Consider the following 24,463-nt stretch of genomic DNA (forward strand, 5'->3'; position numbering starts at 1 on the left):
GAAGTTTCTTTGCTTTCTTGCATTTCCACCATAAATGAAAGAAGAAGAAAAACCCTTTAGTATTAGATTTACATTTTCATCTTCTGGTGCTTAAATTTTACAAACGGCCCCAACCTCACTGCTGCCCTGCCTCGCCCTTCTACCATCCTGTTTGGGGCAGTGATTCCAGTTTGGGAGGGCAGCTCCATTGCACTGCCCCCACTCCATTATTTTCGAAAGGCGTGCAACACCTTTTAAAAACATATACTAGGGCACAACCAAAAAATATGCACAACTGTTCATGTGTACAGCCAGATGTCAAATCGTACTGACATTTCAAGGTCTTGTCCCAAGCTTGTCTTTAAAACAAAACAAAACACCTCCTTGAAATTGGAAGCAAGCAACATTCTGTATAGTTCTAAGGCAAAATTTCTATTGTCCACTGACAAGTATTTATTATCAGACTTAGTTAAAGGTAAAGGGACCCCTGACCGTTAGGTCCAGTCGCAGACGACTCTGGGGTTGTGGCGCTCAACTCACTTTACTGGCCAAGGGAGCTGGCATACAGCTTCCAGATCATGTGGCCAGCATGACTAAGCCGCTTCTGGCGAAGCCAGAGCAACGCACAGAAACGCCGTTTACCTTCCCGCCAGAGCAGTAACTATTTATCTACTTGCACTTTGACGTGCTTTCAAACTGCTAGGTTGGCAGGAGCAGGGACTGAGCAACGGGAGCTCACCCCATCGCGGGGATTCGAACCGCCAACCTTCTGTTCAGCAAGCCCTAGGCTCTGTGGTTTAAACCACAGCGCCACTCGTGTCCCTTCTATCAGACTTAGCATTTTCCCTTAATCATACCCTTTCTACTTTATCCACTTGGTCACACTGAAGTTTCTCCTTATACTTCTGTACCCAACTGCATTGAATAATACTTGTTTATGTGAATCAACCATGTGTGTGTGTGTGTGTGTGTGTGTGTGTGTGTGTGTGTGTGAGAGAGAGAGAGAGAGAGAGAGAGAGAGAGAGATCAGTTTGATAACAGTGTAGTTGCCCTCACCCCCATTGAGAATTAGTCTTTTGCAGTAATTGATGTTGTGGTGGATCATCACCACCCATGTTACCTCTGGTCAGTCACATTGCTTCTGTTTACCGGGATGCAGGCAAGGTGGTGTGGAGGTTGACATGGTGTAAATGCACCGGTCGGAGCACTGGATTGGCTTCACAGATGTGTTTGCACCACAGCAGCCTCATCCCTGCCTCATCCTCTACCTCCTGATAAGCAACAGCAACGTGACCAGCTGGACACCAAGTGAGTGGCAGTGTCCCACCATGCCACCTGCCACTGGTTTTGTGTTGGTGCCGATGATTAAGAGATCTCCAGCCGCCAATTCCATCCAAGACTAGCACTTTCCTGGGGAGACAGAGTCCCTACTAAAGTAGTTTATGCTGTAGGTTTGCTGTGGTTCACTTTCTATAAATCCCTGTATTTGTGTTACACTCTAAAATTGGGATTAGGTTTGGACTTCCATAACATGGGGTCATATAGAAGAATATTTGCAAGTGTGTGTATGGACCATTTTTAAGGTCATGTCTAGACAGATGCTAGGCAGTATACATTGTCCCAATGTGTGGATCATCCTTTAAAGAGCTAGTCTAATTTAGCTGCTTCATCGTGCTTCTAGAGTGCTCTAAATTATAATGTTATTAAGCACCAGAATCAAAGATTAAAAGGGTATTTGTAGCAATGAGGCTAACTAGAATGAGAAAAATTGAAACCATGTGGTTTCAAATTTATGAAAATAAATACTTTCGTTTAAATCAGTACCATGGTTTACTCCTCCCTCTTTAGCCATCATTCTAATTGTCATTCAGCAATTAGTTTTCTCCTTATTGCAGCCAATTACTGTGTGTGTGTGTGTGTGTGTGTGTGTGTGTGTGTGTGTGTGAGAGAGAGAGAGAGAGAGAGAGAGAGAGAGAGAGAGAGAGAGAGAGATGAGTCATAGTAAATTGAATTCAAATTATAATCTGCCTTCTCTCCATTTGTGGGATGAAAATAAACGGAGCAGGGGTATTTTTAAGACATGCATAAGGGTATTTGCATAAAGCTGTGGGGAAAGCTCTAGGTTACTAGTAGTATTAGGGCAAAGGGGAAAGGATATGCCCCTGAACCCTAAATATTGCTGCTTAGAGATAAGAGGTTGTAACTTCTTTATATTGATCCCAGCCCCCTTCCCAACACACCATGAATCTTTCATTAGATCCCTAACTAGGTCCCTATGTATTGCATCATAGGGTAACTAGGGGCATTTTTGGTGGGGCCAAGAAACCTAGTGTGAGAATGGGATGCATAGATCCTGATTTGCAAGATTAGACCAGCTTTGTGTGTTTCTTTCTGGTGTGGTTACTTTCTCTGGCCCTACCCGCGTATTTTCCTATTTGCATACATTGCTGGTGCAGCATGGGACCGGGCAGTTAAGAAATTGCTCCTGTAGCATACCAGGAACACACAAATGACTGTAGAATGCTTGTGATCAGAACCACAGCTTCTGTATACAGCTTATGTTTTCCTTGGGCAAAATAGTGCAACATTAGCCTTCTGCTTTTAATATGCAATAGGTGTTCACACATGATATTCTTCTTGACTCTGGAAAATGAAATCAAGCACTTGGTGTGTAAAAATACAAATGAATAACGCCCTGAGGCTGTTTAGGTAAAACATGTATAAAATCAACTTCCTTCATCATCCAAACTCAGGTGTCCCCTTATCCTGTCTGTCTTTAACTGCTAAGCAAGTTGTAGTGATTTCTGTGGAGCTTTCTTCAAGTGTGTTGAGCATCAGGGTACCAAGACGATCATTTGAGACTACAGTGTGATAGGAAAGAACACCCAGCATTCTTACACATTAAAAGAAGCATTAACGTTGAAGGTGTAGTTTTCTTTTTAAGTAAAATAGTTCAGAGTCGTCGTCCCCCTTTTTTGTCTGATCTGGATTTTGTGTGACTTAACAAAATAAAATTCTTACTAGAGGGCTGCTTGCTTGCTTGAAGTCATAGCAAACACTGGGATTACAGGCTGTCTTCCCTTTATTAGGACTCCACTTTTACCTTTCATTACGAGGTACTAACTTTCCTGCACCATTGAGACAGCAAGAAGGCTTATTCTCCCATGTTTTCAATGTGAAATGACAGCAGATGTACTAGCAAGAAGACCTGCTCATGCAGTGCTAACCCCAGCCTGCTGTTTCAAGTGGCACACTGGTGCAGCCACCAACAAACTTGCCAACTTGAGAGTAATCACCCCTGTTTTCCACTTCCTTCCATCAAGATAGTAAAGTGCTTATCAAACATCAGGTCCTCTGGGAGGGACCTGGTGTTTGGAAAGGTTGCCTGGCGCTGTTCCCCATTCGCAAGACCCTGTTCACAAGATCTGTTGCGGCCTGCTGTCTCATGAAGTAGATATGGGGTTGTTTTGCAAGTGAGCCCTCCAGCCCACTGCTTACAGTGGAAGACAGGCAGAGATCTGTTTGTGAATAAGTTCCACACAGCCTGATGCTTGACATGGCTGGCTAGATTAGTTCCAATGAGTTCATGTGCTGCTCTAATACTGTGCCAGGAGCAGAACAGTTTGCAGAAGGAAATATGAGACCCTGTTTGTGGAGAGAGAGCATTGGTTGTTGGTGATCTTCTCAAAGATGAGATATAAACACTTTCCGTCACCTTTCCTCCTCTTTTCTCTGATTTCAGAGCTCATCTGTGTCTCCATCAGCCAGTTTCAGAGCCTCTGAGAAGCACAGAAACTCAACAGACTACTCCTCTGAAAGCAAAAAACAGAAAACAGAAGAAAAAGAAATAGCAACTCGCTATGTGAGTAAAACCGTCTGTCTTTTGAACATTCTCCAATGCACCGGGGCTTCTGCATCTACTGCCGCCTCCTTTTCATACCCCGAGAAAGGCGACAGGGCAGAGGTGGCTCCAGCTCTCCAGTGAAGGCAGCTGTGCCATAGAAGTTCCTAGATCATCTGTAAGGGCCCTTCAGGGACGAGGGAAGGGGGATGGGCTGCAGGTGCAGAGGTGGCAGGTGGTGCCATAGGCTATGAGCAGACAAACTTACCTTTATGGAATTCTGACAACACCCTTAATTGTGAGCCCCTAATTTAAGTACTGCATTTCAGACAACTGGTCAAAATTGTTTTGTTTCGGGAGGTTTTTGCACCAGATTTCTACATTTTTTTAAAAAAATGAGATTTTATGTTCTTTGGGTTTTAAATTTTGGAGGTTTAATATTTTAAATTTTGTCTCTTTAATTGTTGTAAGCTGCTTTGAGACCTATGGTGAAAAAACAGAGGCCAAGAGCTATTTTTTTCTGCTGTGACCCATGGGCACTTTTGTATGGCCCAACTATTATGTCAGACATTCATCGTTGGCCTTTACATTTTGGTTGTCCTATTCGTTTTGGCACTGCAGCCCTACCAGTCTTCGTATTTTAATAAAAAAAATAATTGGTTGTGCAAGAAGTTACAGAGCTATAGAATACTTACTCATTCTTCTTCACTGCAGGACAGTGATGGTGAAAAGAGTGACGACAACTTAGTGGTCGATGTTTCCAATGAGGTATGTGCAACTTTAAATTTCTTCTCTTCATCAGACCCAATGGGAAAGCATCATCACTGTCATGTCCTCTGGGCTGGAATGTATGATTCTTTGGCCATTTCTGCCAAAGGCAATAGCCAAAGAGACACATGTAGCTCATCCAACCTACAGCAAATAGGATGCCCTGATTATAATTACAGCTTGTTTTCAGGATCCTTCATCGCCACGAGGAAGCCCAGCACATTCTCCAAGGGAAAATGGCTTAGACAAGACCCGTCTACTCAAGAAAGATGCGCCAATTAGCCCAGCCTCAATAGCATCTTCCAGCAGCACTCCTTCCTCCAAATCCAAAGAACTTAGCCTTGTAAGTGACTATACAATCTATGCCCATGCTCGTATCCCTGTGTGCACTGCTGGGTGCCTAAATAGAGAGGGGGGAAATAATGAGATGTGCCCCAGTTGCACATCTTGATACAAAACTGCCTTCAGTGCATTTCTACTTTAAAAAAAGAGAAAGCAAATGGAAACCCAGACTCTTTTTAGGTGATAGAGAGGGTTTGTTCTGCTAGCAGTGTCTCAAAATGATGTATATGCCTTTATTGTGATATATTTTTTTCATGCCAGGAAGCTTGCCATTCTGTGGATAAATAAGAGCACACAGGGGTTCTTTGAATATTTTTTTTTCCTATGGCAGTTTACAGTAAATTCAGCTTTCTACTTGGACGTGATTTGCTTCTTGGCTTTATTTGTATTACTGGGCTATGTTCAACTACAATCATTTTCTATCTAAAAACTAATCTGTCATTCACAAGAGCCTTTCTTGACTTGCATAACAAGTCATAATTCAGAAAAGGGCTGCTTGCAAAGCCAGAATAATGTGTTTCTGTGTTCGTACATATATAGGCACATATGTGCACTGTGTGTAAAAGAGAGAGAGAGAGAGAGTACAAAATGTCATGCCTTGCTCACATTTTTCTCGGAAAGACTGTTCTTGCTCTTCTCACACTATTGTCTAGAAGGTGCAGAGAATTGGAGGCAAATTTAGTAGTAGCCCTTTTGGTTGCGCAAAATCCCAGGCAGAATAAGGAGCTGGCATGTGACTAGTGGCCTGAAACAGGGTATATGCATATTTGCACCCCTGTTCCTACGTTATAGTGCAAAGGCAAGGGAGGAAGGACTTAGGCAAGCACCATGTCTCATCCTCACCTCCTCCGTCAGACATCATGTTACATTACATTCTGGGCTGAATAACCATTGAACGTTGCATATGTCACTGGTACCTTGTAGAAAGGTAGATTCAAACAATCAGATTCAGACTCCTCCACCCATACTCCTTGACGTCTTTTGTCTGAGTGCTGCAGAAATGCTGTTCTGATGTTTTACTCTCTGATGTTTTAGCCAATGTTGTACATTTTATACTTCATATTTTTATTTTTTCTGTAAGCTGTATTAAGACGTGGCAAAAAGCAAGATAGAAATTTCTTAAATAAATAATTCAGACAGACTGAACTAGGTTTTGCAGTTTGGTTGCCATCCCTTTTGGGTTCGTTGGCACATTGGCAAAGCAGAGGACACACTGCAGCCAAGTCTGTTGACTACAATATAATGCTACTTTCAACCCTACTTTTATCAGGGTGATCCACAAGACCCTGTGGGCACCAAGGAAGGCTCCCATGGGCATATCTGAATGTGCAGGCACCCCATTGGTAACCCCTATTTCAAAGGGGTTTTTACACTTCGTTGATTGAGTGTTGGTAGTGGGATCCATTAAATGTTGAATCCCTTCATTCAGTTATGCACATTTTGGGGCAGAGAAGGAACATACCATTGCCTGATCCATCCTATAAATGTGGAGGCTGGAAATATAAAAGCTGAGTTAAAATCCTTTCCCATCCCATCACTGGGCACCTATCTTAGAAGTTACGGTTCCTCAGCTTCATATTTCTGTCTGTGGGGGGATGACTTAGTGCTTCCAAAGCGATATGTACTGTAACTAAATAAATGATTATATAAGTAGGAGGGCCTAAAAATAACACCACTTAATGTCTGCCCTTTACCTTTCCTGGAAACACCTTAATGATTCAAACGAGACTGGCTTTTAATGCTAATTACAGCAAGCAAGTACCGTATGCACATTTTTTGTAATACAGACTGCTGGGAAGCCTGGCTATGTACCAGTAGATCCCACTGAAATGAACGTCTGCAAGTTGCATTCGCTGTTGTTTTTGCACAAGCTGTAGCTGGACGATTGCACCCTTAGATGCCAGTAAGAGCAGATGAAACCTGAAAGAGAAACCACACAAGTCAACCCATTCTAGATTGTGCTTTTGTTGATTGTCTTTTGCTGAAAATGTAAATAATCGTAACTGTCTCTTTCCACATTAGAATGAGAAGTCCACCACCCCTGTGTCTAAATCGAGTACCCCCACTCCACGGTCTGACGCTCCAACTCCCGGCAGTAATTCTACACCAGGATTGAGGCCTGTGCCTGGGAAGCCACCAGGAGTTGACCCATTAGGTTTGTAGACCTCTTGAAGGAGGGCGCTGCCTTCCTTTTTTAAAAGATCACATTGCTACTTTGAACTCTCGGTGGTAAAGTGGTTGAGTTTAGATCTGGGTTCAGATTCCACACCTGCCCTGGGTTTGCTAGATGATCATAAGCAACTCATCTCATCATAAGCAACTCATCTCATGGTATACCAGCAAAGGTCAAGGCCAGGCACCCCCAAACTTCGGCCCTCCAGATGTTTTGGACTACAATTCCCATGTTCCCTGACCACTGGTCCTGTTAGCTAGGGATCGTGGGAGTTGTAGGCCAAAACATCTGGAGGGCCGCAGTTTGGAGATGCCTGGTCAAGACAGTGAAGCACTTTGGACTTTACAAGTGATCAGTCAAAATTTGCCTTCAGTTTTATGTTTGAGATTATTCACCTGTGCAGAAATGACATTTATTTGTTTGTTTGTTTATAAAAAAACATTTATGTAACACTGTAGCATAAAAACATATCACAGCAGTTTACAGCAATATAAAACCAAGAAAAGACATTATTAAAGTTTTTTTTAAAAAAACAAGTCAAAAGCAAGTAGAAATAAAAAAAAATCAGTAGACCATTGTGGGGTGTATTCTCATTTGCCTACATAGGCCTGGCACAATAGAAATGTGTGAGGGACAGGGGATATCGCGAAGTCCCTCCCCTCCTGAGTTCAAGCCCGTCCCCGAGCAAAGGGGAAAGCAGGGAGAGTTCCGATTCCAGTGGGGAAGCAGGAAGTCGTGTCCGAGGCTCAGGCAAGGTAGAGGAGCCAGGGTCCCAGGTGGGACAGGAAGGGGCAAGTAAGGGGGGAAGACCCATCCCCCCAACTCCAGAATTACGCAGGAAGAGGAGGGGCAAGAGGATGGGTCTGCCAAAGCTTTTGTGTTGGAGAAAGACGCGCCAAAAGCCATTAGGAGGTTCTGAAACCGACTGACAACATCGCTCCGTGTAAATAGCAATGACTTGAGCACTGTAAATACGCAGCACCAATAAAAGAATAAAATGCAGAGCTGCGTAGCGTCGTTACTCTGAAGTAGTCCACTCCGGCCACTGTGACAGCAACCTCCTAATCATTTTTGGGCTACTTTGGAGTTGCCGGGATGAGCGTGTCAGAGGCGGAGAAGTGGCGGCAGATCGCTGAGCAAGCCCAGCTAGAACTGCAACAGCTGTCGCTGCAGGCGCAGGGGGAATTGAAGGCAGCTAAAGAGGAGACTAAGAAGGTCCAGGACGACCGGCTACAACTTGCGGAACAGGTGAGAGAGCTCCAGGAAAAAGAGCAGCATTTAAGGGCGGTGGCGGTAGACCTCCAAAACAAGCTGGATGCAGAGAAAAACAAGGCGGGAGGGGCACCCCAAGTCCAAGTGCTGCCAGGAAGGAGAGCCGGGACCCTAGTAAGCAAGTTCAATGGAGACCCGAAGGAGTTTCAGGGCTTTGAGACTGAGATTGTGTATGCTCTTGAGCTGCACCACGATGAGTTCCCTGATGATGAGCACAGAGTAGCGTTTATTGTGGAGCACCTTACAGGGGCGGCCAGGGAGTGGCTAAGACCGTTAATTGCAACAAGGAATCCTTGCATGAAGAATGTCAAACTATTTCTAGAAGGTTTGAAAACGATGTATTCGTCCGATAGTCATATGGACCAGACTAAGGAGGAACTTCATAATTTACGCCAAGGAAATATGACAGTTCGCGCGTATTGGGCGAAATTCACCATGCTGGTGCACAGATTGGGGTGGGATCTGGAGTCTGCCCCAATGCAAGCGGCGTTTTACTTGGGGTTGCATGAGGAGGTGAAGGATGAGCTCTCGAGAGGTCCAAAGCCCAGTAATATGGATCAACTGAGCAAAGCGGCTCTGGCGGTGGGGGTGAGGCAGGAATCCAGATGGAGCGACAAGCAAGCAACGCGCGCAAAGCGGGCTTGGTTCCCACGGTCGCAGGAGAAGCCACTCCCTCAACAACCCTTTCAAGCCACGCCTGGGGCCAGTCAGGACCAGGAACCCATGCAGATTGATAGCGCGCACGCGCGGGCTTTTCAAACCCCAGCGGCGCCAAGACGCAAGGAGGGAAGGGGTGGGAATTGCTTTCTCTGCAACTCCCCCCAGCATCTCGTCAGAGACTGCCCACATCGCAGGGAGTGGCAAGGAAAGGCGGGAACGGTTGTGCCCTCCCCCACTGACGCAGCACCACAGCAGGGAAACGGGAAAGCCTGGCTGCAGGAGACAAGGGGCGGCAGCCAGGCACAGTCAGCAGACAACAGCCCCAGCCCACCCACCCGCACAGAGAGGAGCAGAGCCAGCCCACCCCTCCCAGAGCAGGAGTGGTTCTAGAAGTGACGCTCACGCTCCCAAATGGCTATCCATTGACGGTCCTCGCCCTAATTGACAGTGGTGCCTCAGCCAACTTCTTCTCGAGAAACTTTGCAGAAGAGCACCAGATCCAGCTTCTGCAGCTGGATTTTCCTCTGCACGTGGCAACCATTGACGGCAGAGAGCTGCTGGGAGGGGCCATCACTCATCAAACCCCCCCCATGAGAATGACGGTTGGAAGGCACTCAGAGACACTGGCATTCAACGTCACCACCATCTCAGACCCCCCAATCGTTTTGGGCATGAGCTGGCTGGCGCGCCACGACCCCTCCATAAGTTGGCATCAGAGATGCATCACTTTTGGATCGGACTTTTGCCTGGAACATTGCATGCAGCACCAACCAGGGGAGGGGCCTCCGATAGCCACGGTGGCCACCATGCACGTCAAAGGGGGTGAGGCGATACCCAAACCATACTGGGACCTGCAGGAGGTCTTCAGTGAAGCGGAGTCCGACCACCTGCCCCCACACAGGCCTTTTGACTGCCAGATCAACCTGGTGCCTGGGGCAACTATACCCCCAGCCAAGCTGTACGCCATGTCAGACCAGGAACTGGAGGATCTGCGCGCTTTTATCGACAAGAACCTCAAGCGGGGGTTCATCAGAGAAAGCAAGGCAGCAGGGGGCAGCCCGGTCTTCTGGGTGGACAAGAAAGACACGCAACAGCGCCGTCTTGTGGTGGATTTTAGACGGCTGAATTCGGTGACAGAGCCAGTGGCTTTCCCCATGCCCAGAGTGGATGATCTCCTGACAGCGGCACGCAGAGGCAAGATTTTCACCAAGCTAGACCTGAGGGGGGCGTACAACTTGATCAGGATCCGGGAAGGCGATGAGTGGAAAACCACGATGTTCACGCCTCTGGGCTCTTTTGAATATCTGGTGATGCCCTTCGGGTTGCAAGGGGGCTCAGCATGCTTCCAGGCCTTCATGCACCACGTCCTGGGGTCCCTACTCTTCAGGAAATGCTTGGTCTTTCTGGATGACATCCTTATTTACTCCAACGACCCAGTGCAGCACGTGAAGGACGTCAGGGAGGTGTTACAGCGCCTGAAGGAGAACCACCTGTATGTGAAGCTGGAGAAGTGCAAGTTTCACACCAAGGAGGTGGACTTCCTGGGCTACAAGCTGTCAGACAAGGGGCTGGCAATGGACAAGGACAAGGTGCAGACCATCCTGGACTGGCACAGCCCCAGGACGCGCAAAGATGCCCAACGCCTACTAGGCTTTGCCAACTTCTACAGGAAGTTCATCAAGAACTTCTCTCGAGTTACGGCTCCCATCACTGACTGCCTGAGAGGCAAGCAGAAGTTCAGGTGGACACCAGAGGCGCAAGCAGCGTTCGAAAGCCTCAAGAGGGTGTTCGCCTCAGACCAGAACCTGTTCCACGTGGTTCAGGACGCGCCCCTACGCATTGAAACAGATGCTTCTGATAAGGCTGTGGGCGCCATTTTGTTGCAACTGGACGCCAACAGAGAGTGGAGACCCTGTGCCTTCTTCTCCAGGAAGTTGACCCAGCCCGAGCGAAACTACACAGTTTTTGATCGGGAACTTCTTGCGATCCACGCGGCGTTCCAGCACTGGAGACACTTCCTGGTGGGCGCCAAGCACCCCATCCAGGTGTGCACAGACCACAAGAACCTGGAGTTCTGGAGAACTGCCAGGGTGCTCAACCAGCGGCAGATACGGTGGGCGGAGTTCTTCTCGAACTTCAACTTCTCCATACACTACATCCCAGGAGAGCAGAATGTCAGGGCGGATGCCCTCTCCCGCAAGCCAGAGTACATGGAGGAGGAGGCGCCACCAGCCCCAAGGCACATTTTCCCCCCGTCGGCATGGTCCTGCGGAGCAGCAGTGGTGAGCGAGGCAGAACTCACAGCACTGACGGCAGCGGATGAATTTGCCAACCGCATCTTCAGAGAACTGAGAGGGGGGAGGGAGCAGGCAAAAGACTTTGCAGAACGCAGAGGGCTGCTTTTCTACAAGGGTGCGCTGTACCTACCCACCACCCAGCTTCGACGTACGGTCCTCAAGCAGATGCACGACAACCCTACAGCGGGGCATTTTGGAAGGGACAAGACCACTCACCTAGTCATGAGACACTTCTGGTGGCCAGGGGTGAGGGAAGATGTTCGAGACTATGTAAGGGGCTGTACCACCTGCCAGCGGGCGAAGGTGGTCAGAGCAGCGCCACCAGGGTTGCTGGAGCCCTTAGCCACACCACACAGGCCGTGGGAAGTGGTGTCCATGGACTTCATCACAGATCTGCCTTCGTCCAGGGGTAAGACTGCAGTGTTGGTGGTGGTGGACCTCATGTCCAAAATGTGTCACTTTATACCGTGTGCCAGGGCAGTCTCGGCAGAAGAGACAGCCAAACTGTTTGTTGATCACATTTTCAGACTGCATGGATTACCTTTAAGGGTTATTTCGGATCGTGGCCGCCAATTTGTTTCCAGGTTCTGGCGGCGGCTCATGAACCTCCTGCAGGTGGAGGTCAGCTTGTCGACGGCTAGACACCCGCAGACCAACGGACAAGCGGAGAGGGTCAACGCCATTCTGCAGCAGTACCTGAGATGCTACGTCAGCCAGCGGCAAACGGACTGGGTGGATCGCTTGCCACTAGCAGAATTTGCCTACAACAATGCAGTGCACGTCTCCACAGGGGTGTCGCCCTTTAAGGCCAATTACGGGCGCGACCTCAGATCTTTCCCAGAGAGGGAGAGGGAGGAGGAGGAGGAGGGCCCACAGGCTGAGGATTGGGCAGAGGAACTGGAGACGGTGCACCAGCAGCTCAGAGAACACTTGGAGAGGGCCAAGGAAGCGTACAAAAAGGGGGCAGATCGCCACAGGCGACAAGGGGAGGTCATCAGGGTGGGGGACAAGGTGTGGTTGTCCTCGGAGGGCCTTCCCACCAGAGGGAGGTGCAAAAAGCTGGCACCCAAATGGCTGGGCCCCTTCACGGTCACGCAACAGGTCAACCCGGTGGCATACAGGCTGGCACTGCCAGAGGACATGAGGGTGCATCCAGTGTTTCATAGATCGCTGCTGTCGCCGTACAGGGAAAGCAGCAGGCTCAGAGACAGCGAACAAACCCCCGAGGGAGGGGGGGAGAGGGAAAGCAGGGAGCAACTCAATGAGGCCACGGCCATCCTGGATTCAAGGTGGGGGGTGGGGGGCCTGGAGTACCTCATGGCATGGGAGGATGCTCCACCGTCCCAGAATGAATGGGTTCCCGCCACTCAGATACAGGAGGAATTCTTGGTGGAAGAATTTCACGCCCTCTTTCCCCACAGACCCAAGCCCTGGCACATGGAAAGGGAGGGGGAGGAGGAGGAGGCACGGGAGAACAGCTCACCATGGCGCTGGGAAGCGGAGTTTGAGGAACCAGAGGATGAGGTATGGGTGTCGCCAAGATCCACCCAGTCAGAGGAAGGAGCAGATTGGCAAAACATTTTTACCCCCACCAGCTCTGACGCCACGGACTTTTTGGGATTCCCGTCCTCCCAGGCGGAAGGGGGGGCTCGCAGGACTGGGGGGAGGTGTTCACACCAACGGGCTCGGAGAGCACCGAGTTTTTAGGCTTCCAGTCGTCACCGACACATGGGGGGGGCCTGGGGAGGGGTGAAGGAGAGCTTGGGAGGGGGGTGGATGTGAGGGACAGGGGATATCGCGAAGTCCCTCCCCTCCTGAGTTCAAGCCCGTCCCCGAGCAAAGGGGAAAGCAGGGAGAGTTCCGATTCCAGTGGGGAAGCAGGAAGTCGTGTCCGAGGCTCAGGCAAGGTAGAGGAGCCAGGGTCCCAGGTGGGACAGGAAGGGGCAAGTAAGGGGGGAAGACCCATCCCCCCAACTCCAGAATTACGCAGGAAGAGGAGGGGCAAGAGGATGGGTCTGCCAAAGCTTTTGTGTTGGAGAAAGACGCGCCAAAAGCCATTAGGAGGTTCTGAAACCGACTGACAACATCGCTCCGTGTAAATAGCAATGACTTGAGCACTGTAAATACGCAGCACCAATAAAAGAATAAAATGCAGAGCTGCGTAGCGTCGTTACTCTGAAGTAGTCCACTCCGGCCACTGTGACAAAATGTTTTCAGCAGGTGTTTAATAGTGGGCACAGAAGTCTCCCACTGAGTTTATTGGCAGTGTTCCACAGGACTGGGCCAATGACACTAAAGTAATTGATTTCTCATTGTATCTCATTCGGTAGAGCAAGAGACTCTTAATCTTGGGTTAATGGGTTTGAGCCCCACATTGGGCAAAAAGATTTTAGGGCACTGGGGCTAGATGACCTTCAGGGTCCCTTCCAGCGCTACAGTTCTGTGATGCCATGAGCCTCACCAACTCTGGGAATGACCAAAAATGCTGGGATATAAGGGTTCAGGTATCTTGGACCCAAGTTCTTCAGGGCTTTGGAAAGCACTACAAGAACTTTCAGGCTCAGTAGCAGATCGGCAGCCAGTGCGGCTGTTTAAACAATGGTGTCACCTGTCTCTCTCTCCCCCCCCCTTCTATGTTTTATAGCTTCAGGCCTGAGAACGCCCATGGCAGTACCTTGCCCTTACCCTGCCCCATTTGGAATAGTGCCCCACTCTGGGATGAATGGGGAGCTGACCAGCCCTGGTGCTGCCTATGCAGGTCTCCATAACATCTCTCCTCAAATGAGTGCAGCAGCAGCTGCCGCTGCTGCCGCCGCAGCATATGGGAGATCTCCAGTGGTAAGTTTCTTTCTTCCTGGTTTGTATCCCAGCAAATGCTCATTGTGCTCCTGAGTGGAAGGGGTTTGTTTTCAATCGAGGCACAAAAAGGGAGGGAGGCTGCCCTAGAGAAGCAAAAATAAACCAGGAGACGCCTGACCCTCCATGTTTAAAGGCAGTATACCTCTGAATATCACCTGGTGGGAATGACAGGTGTCTGGCCATGGCTGGAAACAGGGTTTGGGAATAAGGGCCCTCTGCTTAATCCAGCAGGGATTCTTCTTATGTTCTTAAACCTTAGGGAGGACTCTCTTAAAGAAATGTTTGTGAGCCCCTGAGATTTAAAACTAATGGATGGAATTCTATCATTTCCCATTAACGCTTTGAACTTTCTTTGTTCTGTTTGTGGGAAAACTTCAGGTTGGTTTTGATCCACATCATCATATGCGAGTCCCAGGCATCCCTCCCAATCTGACAGGCATCCCAGGAGGAAAACCGTGAGTGTTAAACGTACAAACTCAATCATATTATTAAGCTTTTGTTCCTTTTGCTCCCTCTGTGATACTGAATTCGATGCGTGGCAGAGGGTGGTTAATCCTCCTTTTAATCTTAAAAGCCTATTTGGCAGTTTTACCCATAGGTGAATACGCGCCAAGGGTATCGGATGCTGTGGATAAAAGAGGCCATGGGGTAGGGGTTATCCTTCTGCAATGGGACGTGCTGGACCACAGTAGCTCAACTTGGCACAGAAATGCAAATTGCAAAGGGCTCTCTAGTGTGCATGTCTTCAGTGTTCTGCCTCTCCGCTTTAGAAATAATTCCTTTGTGCACAAAAGAAGCCCTGCAATCAATTGCAGACTTACTGGATTCCATAAACAGCACTTTGCAGAGAAAGAAACAGCGAAATGTTCTGTTTGATTGAGAATGCTAAAAAGAATTATGGTATTGTAATGTACAAATGCATCCTTGATGGAACTGACCAGAAAAGGTGACCTGCTCTAACAAGCTTGGTTCACTGGGAGCTGGGCATGAAAGAATTATATCATTAATACTGAGTTTTCACTCAGTATTCCTCTTCAATGAAATGAAAATAGACACAGCGATCCCAGGCCTTCATTTGTGCATATATTTGTGGCATGACAATCCCTTTTTGCAAGCAAAAAAGCAAGAAGTGGCAGAGCTCTTGACGATAAGTAGTCATTTTTCACATGTTTATTTGTTTTTTTTAAAAAAACCGATCAGGTTTTGTTTTTGTTTTTTTGCACTTTCTAAGTCATAAATACTACATGTAAGAAAAACATTAAAAAAGCTTAGGCTGCTTCACATGCCAGTATGTCTTATAATAAAGCTACAGGAAATAAGGCAGCAGAATTTCTTCTTCAGGAAAGATTTGTGATCCATTTTCAGTGGCCTGTGTGAGTTTTCCATTTGCGCACTGCCTCCATGAATCTGCTAGCCTCCCCCACCCGTTCCATTAGCCATATATTTCCATACAATGTACTCTTGCTGCGCCTTCAATAAAGTTGTGAGCAATGGCAGAAGCGCTCCAGCACGTCGCATCTTAGAACAAAGCTGTTTTGAGCAGTGGAGTGCTCTCCCTAGCAGAGCTTTTGAGATGAAGTTGTTGATAGGTTATTCGCAGGTGGTATAACTGGCAGTCATATAACATGTTGTTCCTGGTGAGATGTACTGTTTGCCATGTTGGCTCAGCATTTATTGGTCTGCCATTTTGGCAATTCTTTCTGAAGAAAAAAATATATAAACGCCTCGGTATTTGTGCCCAATAAAATATATTGCAAGGGGCTAAAATGAGTTAAGCCCAACTATCTTAAGCTATGTTTTGCAAATTGTGTCTTTTTTCTACGTTAAGGGAGACGTTCTGCATCTATGTAAACCTTTTGTCTTGTGCATACCACACGTGTGGCTCATTGAAACATGTTCCTCTCTCTCCTTCTTTCCCCAGGGCATACTCATTTCATGTAAGTGCAGATGGCCAAATGCAGCCGGTGCCTTTTCCTCCTGATGCCCTCATTGGGCCAGGAATCCCGCGTCATGCTCGGCAGATTAACACCCTGAACCACGGGGAAGTGGTATGTGCAGTTACTATCAGCAACCCCACAAGGCATGTGTACACTGGTGGGAAAGGATGTGTCAAGGTCTGGGATATCAGTCATCCCGGGAACAAGAGCCCTGTCTCTCAGCTGGATTGCCTGGTGAGTAATGGCAGTACAAAAGTCTTGAGAGAGTTGGTGCTGGCGGTGGTGAGGTCCCCAGGGACCATTGTTGGGTGGTTGGGGCATCTGTAAATTGGTCGTCCACTTTGATCATTCCTATGTAGTTTAAGTAGTACTAGAACCCAGTAATTTTGCCAACTGCTTAATTAATCAATCACATATTTTAAACTCTGGGATTTGATTGAATTTCAAAGGAACCTGTCAACTTTTAATAGAGGTTTCTGTGCAAGCTACATAGTTTGTGTATCTCTAAATTTAGGCTATGCTTTTCTATAGAGGATAATTCTTCAGTTTTGGGTGCTTAACCAAGAAATAACATAATCATTAGATATTTTTCAAATTATTACCTGCATTTGTTAAAAGTGACATTTATTGTGGCTGGAATCCAGTTAAAGAAATTTTAACTGGCTAATCATGATGTTAGTAGATTACCTAGTTCATCATTTTATTAAGTTAACATGAATTTGCATCTGAGTAAATGCAATAATTGTGAAGCAAGAAGCATATTTTATTTTTTTAGATTATGCACAAAATGGCACCTATAATCTTACAAGACTTAAATAAATAAGAGAGAAAATGTCAGATTTAAGACCATGCTTGCTAAACTGAAGCTTTTATAAACACTTGAATAAAAATAAAATAAAATTTTATTGCCTGATTAATAGGGACTTTTTAAAAGTCAATTTAAAAACAACTAACTGATAATTTAAACCAGGGATCGGCAAACTTTTTCAGCAGGGTGCCGGTCCACTGTCCCTCAGACCTTGTGGGGGGGGGCGGACTATATTTTGAAAAAAAAATATGAACGAATTCCTATGCCCCACAAGTAACCCAGAGATGCATTTTAAATAAAACGACAGATTCTACTCATGTAAAAACACGCTGATTCCCAGACCATCCGCGGGCTGGATTTAGAAGGCAATTGGGCCAGATCCAGCCCCTGGGCCTTAGTTTGCCTACACATGATTTAAACAGTCCGTCTGATCAGTTTTTGACCTGATCAGACGGGTTTGTGTTATGTCCTTAACTTTAGTGAGGCTACCTTTACATAGGTTTTGGTGAACTTAGCTGACAACCTACTACTGCCTCATGAAGTACGCTTCTCTGAACTAAAGGTCCTCGTGATCTCTCTCTCTCTCTCTCTCTCTCTCTCTCTCTCTCTGTAGAGTATCCTGACATCTGAATAATCATATAGCCACTTTTTAAGCTGATGGGAGGAGGGAAAGGTGCAACAGTAATCTACATACTCATATCTAGTTATGAGCATTCACTGGTGTAGTTGTGTGTGATATTTATGATACTATTTATAAAGCTCCTTTTTCTGATTACACACTTTGAAATGTCTGTCAGGCACCTCCTGTCCCTGAGGTGTTTCCATCCCAGCAGGTCTTTATAAGAACTACTACCATACTTAACTGACAGTTAAGTTTGCTTCCCCTCCATTTCATGTCTTTTTTTCCTTCTGAGTTGTCTTTTAGATTGCAAGTCTGTAGGCAGGAATGGTCTTGTTTTAATTGATTGTATATAAGCTGAAATAAACCATAGTTAATAGCTTACCATGAACACACAGAAGGCTCCAATTTGTTCCTTTCCTTTTACCAGTGGGAACAACAAACCACAATCCAGTGTTGCATCTGAACTGAGATCTTGGTTTGTTTTGCTCCAAACAAACTACAGTGTTAAGCAACTTTTGTTCTAGGATTACAAGCATGGTTTAATTGAACCAAAAGAGAGAGAGAGAAATGCAGTCCCTGGTTGAGACATAACACCAAGTTAGGGATCCTTGCTTGCTCCTGCTGGCTAGAGGAGGACAAGTAAAGTGGGAACAATCTCTGCATTCATGGTGAACCATTCACTTTGGTTAAGCATAATGCGTGAACTGGACTAGATTATCTCGACAATCTTTGCAAAAACCTGCAAGTCTTTATTCCCATATTGGAGATAGGAATGCTGAGGCTTGAGGGGTAATGGCTTCCTTAGCCATACTAGTCAGAGTTAAGATTTAATCCTTGGTCTGATGGCACATGAGGCCATCAACTTGCTGAAGCTAGATGGTAGACCTTCAGGGGAAGTGTGTATACACACCTTGGGCTCCATGATGGAAGAGAGCCAGAATATAAATGTAAGAAGAAGAAGATGATGATAAATAATTCATTGAGAAGCATTGTTTTTTCTAGCTTTTGGTTTGTTATCTTTTCCCCATTCTTGACCTGATACGTTCTTCCCCTTTATTGCTACTATTACTACCAACTATCAGTTGGTAGTGAAACATTACAATACTGAAAATCCTTGTCAGATCTTTGTTTCTTTATTTTTCTTATTTCTTGGCAGCGGTGGTAGATTTTATAAAGTCACTGCCTGCTGAGAGTGACATTAGTCTCCTTCAAGGGGTTAAAATAACAGGAACACAAACTTCCTCAAATGAAGGCTTCCATAAGCACTCAAAAGGCTCGCAAGCTCTGAACTGTTTGGGACTGGGCGCAGGCCTGCATGTGCGTTTTGATACTAATTAAGATTAAATATCTCTCACTGCTGAGTTTTGTAGATCAAGTTTAAGTACTTCCCTAATGTCGTGTAATTTTCTGGCATTAATCCACTTTATCATTGTCATAAGTATAAATGGCTCATTAAAACCAAGAGGGAATACAATACTTTTATGGATTCCTGCTCTCGTGTTAATGCTGTTTTCCTTTCCTCATGAGTAATCTCTTGATGGCTTCTGTCTCTACAGAACAGAGATAACTACATCCGCTCCTGCAGATTGCTCCCCGACGGCCGCACCCTGATTGTCGGCGGGGAAGCCAGCACGCTATCCATTTGGGACCTGGCAGCTCCAACTCCGCGTATCAAAGCAGAGCTGACGTCCTCGGCTCCTGCCTGCTATGCTCTGGCAATCAGCCCTGATTCCAAGGTCTGCTTCTCCTGCTGTAGCGATGGGAATATTGCAGTCTGGGATCTGCACAATCAAACTCTGGTCAGGTAGGTCAGGTTAAGCTGGATTGTCAAGCCAACACTAAATGTGTTTGCACTGGGGGTGTCATGTTGTTGGAGCTATAGCAAATGAAGCAGCCATAAACGTGAAAGGTCAATAGTTGTTTGCACATTAGGCTTCCAGAATCATGAATTATTACTTTTTATGGTGGATTATTTGGATGGGAAGAGTCCTAGGGCCTATTTCAGTCATCCACTTCCCATTCTGCCAGGTGTTTCCCCATTCTATCAAAGGAGACATTTCTAGGAAGTTGTTACCTGTGAAGCAGCAGCCATTGCAGACTCTCTCTCTCTCTCTCTCTGTGTGTGTGTAGTCTAGAGTTTAGAATTAGATTTTGATTGGTGCTGGAAAGAACAAGAGTATTAGTATTAAAATACACAGTATGGCTCAAGTGGCCTGCTAATTTGTTATTTTTGTGCAGACATAATGGAAACAAGGGCTGTAGCTCAGGAAAGAGACCTGTATTGAAATCCTGGAAAACTACTCCCAGTCAGACCATACTGAGCTAGATTGGGGAATGGTCTGATTCTGTTTAAAACAGCTTCCTATCGAAATTATGTATATATGCATTAATGGCTGAATGAAAGACCCTGGTGTTTGTAGCCTCTGCAATTAGATTGTGCAAACATGTATACTTGATTTTGAGTGGCTGCCAGAGAGTACCAGTCATGTGAATTCCTATACTTTCTTTTTTCTTTTGTTTCTTCTTCATTGGCTCTTTTGGGGCTTGGGTGGAAAAATTGTTGTTTTTTTTAAAAAAAATGAATTAATTTTGCTCCTGAGATCTGAGGGCAGGGCAGGCAGTAAACCTAATTAAATACAGATGAGAGTTTAAGTACCTCCAAGCTGGGAATTCTTTGAGATGCATTGGTGTGCTGTTATCTCCAGTGGAAAATAAGGCTGAACAAAAACTAATAGCCTATGCAAAATCTGAAGGGTAATAATACATGGAAAACATGGGTTGTCCTCGGCTAATAATCATGTTCTGTGTTGAAGCCACTCTAATAATGTTGGTCTTCTTCGAAAAGATAGTCAGTTTTGGCACAATGTCATATATATGGCATGTATATATTGGGGGTAGGGTTGCCAGACTCAATAGTGGACAGGACTTCTGTGCCTTTAATTGCCCTGCTCTCTTTTGAGTCTGGAAACCTTAAAGAGAAACCAGCAGACCCTTTGTTTAATTTCCAAGCAAAGGGTCTGCTGGTTTCTCTTTAAGGTTTCCAGACTCAAAAGAGAGCAGGGCAATTAAAGGCACAGAAGTCCTGTCCTCTATTGAGTCTGGCAACCCTAATTGGGGGACATGACATGTATATATTGAGCTGCTGAATGTCCTTTCTTGATACTGACAAGCTGTTGTATCCCAAAAGTCACAGTAGGCCAAGTCTTATTAAGTCCTGTTAGTCTCATTTGGGAGAATCTTTTGGGGGTGGGGTGGGGGGAGTTGAGACAGATGTAATTCATTTTATTGGATCAAAAAACATTCAGAATACTAGAAGTGTGATCTTATAAGCAGACGTAAGAACAAAAGTTTAAAAATAGACTTAATGTAGCATATTGGCCATCAGTTTAGTAAAACTAAATGGTTCTTCTGAGTCTGGATTCGCCTTTGTGGTAGCTATGGGTGAAATGGTGCTCTTAAGGACTTCCCCAGCTGCCAGTGAAATATTTTGAGCCCACTCCACTGCAAACTTACTACTGTCTTTGTGATGAGGTGGCGATGATGATTACTCTCCTGCTCTGCTTCTAGAAGTACAGAAAGCTAAATAGGAAGTTGGAAGAGCAGCACTCTTTTCACTTCTTTTATTTTAGCTATATGTGCTTTTCACAGCTCAGATCAGCACATGAGGTCAGAAAGGCTGAGTGGTGGTAGAGGGGGGGAAGGAGCAGAAGGGGGGTACAGGAAATGCAGTGATTGGGTTGACAGAGAGAGAGAGAAGGTGTACATATGTTGGATCTTTAAAAATGGATTTTCTTGAAACTGCATAGTTTTTTAAATGGGTTCCTCACCAACCACCATCATATTGCAGATCACATCTATCTCCACTGACTAAAGAGCACAAATTGTGGATCTGGTGCCTTGATGCAAAAAACATGGATCAAGTAATTTGTTTTCAGGATACATCCAAAATTGTGTGTGTGTGTGTGTGTGTGTGTGAAATTCCTGCCTCAATTCATACTTCTTTTGAAAGTGATGGCACTTTTACCTTATTTTCACATTTCCAGGCAATTCCAGGGCCACACAGACGGAGCCAGTTGTATTGATATTTCAAATGATGGCACTAAGCTCTGGACAGGAGGCCTGGACAATACAGTGAGATCCTGGGACCTAAGAGAAGGCAGGCAGCTACAGCAGCATGACTTCACATCACAGGTACTCTCCTGAAGAATTCGCGACATGTTAAAAGCAGTCTGTGTTGTTTTTATATTTTAAAAATCAAGGTTCTTAAAGCAGGCTTGAAGCCACAGCCACAGAAGAATCTTTTCCTTTGGCTTTTGCATCCTTTAATTGGTGTGTGCAGGGCTCCTGTAGATGATCAGCTATCTGTAGATCCTATTCCAAGATACCCTGTATGAAAATATTACTTCAGCCCATCTCAGAATTAAGACGTAGGTCTCGATGAGTGCTGTAAGTTACACAGTTAATTGAGTTTTGTTTATATGAGCTGCTGTCTCTTGAACTAGTGCTGTAGCTTGATTAGCATCTCTTTTAAAAATAAAACAACTGTGTTAGACCAAATTATCTTTCCAACAGCAATAAATTCAGTCACCGAGACAGGTGTGTAAAGCTTTCATTAAGCATCAACCTGTGTACTATTTTAATTGCAGATCTTCTCACTGGGTTATTGCCCAACTGGAGAATGGTTGGCAGTAGGAATGGAGAACAGCAATGTTGAAGTGCTGCATGTCACAAAACCAGACAAGTATCAACTACATCTTCATGAGAGTTGTGTGTTATCCCTGAAGTTCGCTCACTGCGGTAAGCAGTTCAGTATACCGTAGCGCCATCTTCCGAATCTGCTTCCCGTAAAAACCAAGAAGGGAGAATCAAATGGCAGATATTTAATTGTACATGTATGTTTGGGTTTTTTGTTTTGGTGAGCCATTCAGCTGCAGTTTCAACCAGGGATAAAGAGTGGGTGGGAAGGGGAGAAGAGATGTGCAGATTAATCACTTGGAAAACTGCTTCTAATTATTTAAAAATCTGATTTCAGGCAAATGGTTTGTAAGCACTGGAAAAGACAACCTTCTGAATGCTTGGAGAACACCTTATGGAGCCAGCATATTCCAGGTATAAATCACAGAGGTGGGATGTTAAGCACATACGAAGCAGCCTTATACTGAGTCAGACCAATGGTTTGTCTAGTTCAGTATTGTCTACACGGATTGGCAATAGCTTTCCAGGGTTTCAACCACCGAGTCTCTCCCAGCCCTACCTGGAGATGATAGGGATTGAACATGTGACTTCCTGCTTGCAAAGCAGGTCTGTGAGAAGTAATACCTGTAGTTTGCGTTGGGAAGTGTCCATTTTTCTGCTGTTTGCCACTGTTGACTGAATTTGCAATTAGCAGTGTTGTAATATTTATCCTTTGATTATCTTTATGAAAGAACTTGACAACTACCCGGTACATTGATTACTGAGCTTTAAATTTAATCTGTTCACCATTCTAACTTTAAAATCACCTGCCAAGAGTAGTAAAGTTATTAAACTTTTCTCCTGTGTCCTGTTCATAAAATTTACAAAATCTAACCCAGCAGTTTTTGTTTAGGGTGATGATGACTATCTTTTGGGACATGGACACACACATACTCTTATTAATAATAACAATATTTAAGAATCTGATTTTGATGCCAAAAAATAATAATGTGGGAAATATCCATCAAGCTTTGAAAAAATTAGAGGAAGCAATAAGAAAGCCAGATGTAAGCTTATGTAATCCATGGTTTATTTTTGTGGGGTTTTTTGTGTTATTGTAAATATTTGTTTGATTACTGTGGAATTTCCAAAAGAAAGCATTTGTAAAAATTAAAAGAAAAAGAAAAAATAAGTTGCATTACTGAAATAAATGCACTTTTCAGCAATATTCTAATTTTCCGAGTTTCACCTGTAGGTTCTTGATTTATCTTGATCTTAATCTCTAGAGGACGGTTCATGTAAACAATAACATGATCAATGTTTCAGGTCTGCAGAGTTTACTGAAGTTTAACGGTGCAGAAACAAGCAAAAAAAGACGTTGGGAAGGAAGCAAAAATGGCTAGACCATTCTAAAAAAAAGTCTTGTTTGAAGGGAAGAGTTTAATATTGCAATTTTTTGCAATATTGTTGGTTAACTCTCTTTCTCTCTCTTTTCTTTTTTCAGTCCAAAGAGTCATCTTCTGTGCTCAGCTGTGATATCTCTGTGGATGACAAATACATTGTTACCGGTTCTGGGGACAAGAAGGCTACAGTCTATGAAGTTATTTATTAGAGACAAATCTGAATGAAAACTGTACTCCTCCTTGTAGCACTTTGCTGTATATTTTTCTTCTCTCTTTTTCTCTTTCCTTCCCAAAGTGAGGACGGAAACCGTTCATCACAATTGTGGACTTTCCCCCACCAGACTTGCTATTTAATATCAGGCATCCATTAAGGACTTGTAATACCAAATCTCCAGCTATCTACTCGGAAGAAGATGAAATAAGCATACCTAACAGGGAACTGACTCTTTCAATTATGTATCATAGCTGTAATGTATTTATTTTGTTTAAAGAAAATCTTTTTAACAAGGAACTGACTAAATAAAGTAGTCTGCTTCTGCCTTGGATTTAAAGGTATGTTGCATTCTCAATGTTTGTATTGTTTGTGTGGGATGAGGCTATTTGGGGAAGAATGGGAATTTACCATTTATTACCGAGTGTACACATCTGCACCAATTCTGATCTCAAACGAGTGCTTCATTAAATTTTATTGTTTAATAAATAATGCATAATTTATTATAAGAGTTGATAAACTGGGTCAGATGGCAGTCTGGGAAAACAGGGACTACACAAGATCTCACCTGACTTGCCTCGCCTTTGGCCTTGCCAGACAGGATGGCCTTGATATTT

At 45.1% G+C, this 24,463-nt stretch overlaps 1 protein-coding gene across 8 annotated transcripts in view; it reads left to right on the forward strand.

Annotated features, from left to right (window-relative positions):
- The window catches only part of LOC118076889 (transducin-like enhancer protein 4), a 133,719-nt gene extending 109,541 nt beyond the window's left edge, over window positions 1-24,178 (forward strand). For all 8 annotated transcript variants that reach the window (XM_035100057.2, XM_060280067.1, XM_060280071.1 and 5 more), the window contains 12 exons: window positions 3,722-3,841; window positions 4,535-4,588; window positions 4,779-4,931; window positions 6,953-7,085; window positions 13,977-14,170; window positions 14,570-14,646; window positions 16,113-16,362; window positions 19,115-19,362; window positions 21,602-21,749; window positions 22,205-22,355; window positions 22,591-22,667; window positions 23,737-24,178. In XM_035100057.2, the coding sequence (XP_034955948.1) occupies window positions 3,722-3,841; window positions 4,535-4,588; window positions 4,779-4,931; window positions 6,953-7,085; window positions 13,977-14,170; window positions 14,570-14,646; window positions 16,113-16,362; window positions 19,115-19,362; window positions 21,602-21,749; window positions 22,205-22,355; window positions 22,591-22,667; window positions 23,737-23,844 (1,713 nt within the window). In that variant the 3' untranslated portion in view covers window positions 23,845-24,178. The remainder of the gene's footprint in view (window positions 1-3,721; window positions 3,842-4,534; window positions 4,589-4,778; window positions 4,932-6,952; window positions 7,086-13,976; window positions 14,171-14,569; window positions 14,647-16,112; window positions 16,363-19,114; window positions 19,363-21,601; window positions 21,750-22,204; window positions 22,356-22,590; window positions 22,668-23,736) is intronic.
- The last annotated feature ends 285 nt before the right edge of the window (window positions 24,179-24,463 follow it).

This window comes from Zootoca vivipara, chromosome 11, assembly GCF_963506605.1.
Source record: "Zootoca vivipara chromosome 11, rZooViv1.1, whole genome shotgun sequence".
In the NCBI taxonomy this organism is placed as follows: Eukaryota; Metazoa; Chordata; class Lepidosauria; order Squamata; family Lacertidae; genus Zootoca; species Zootoca vivipara.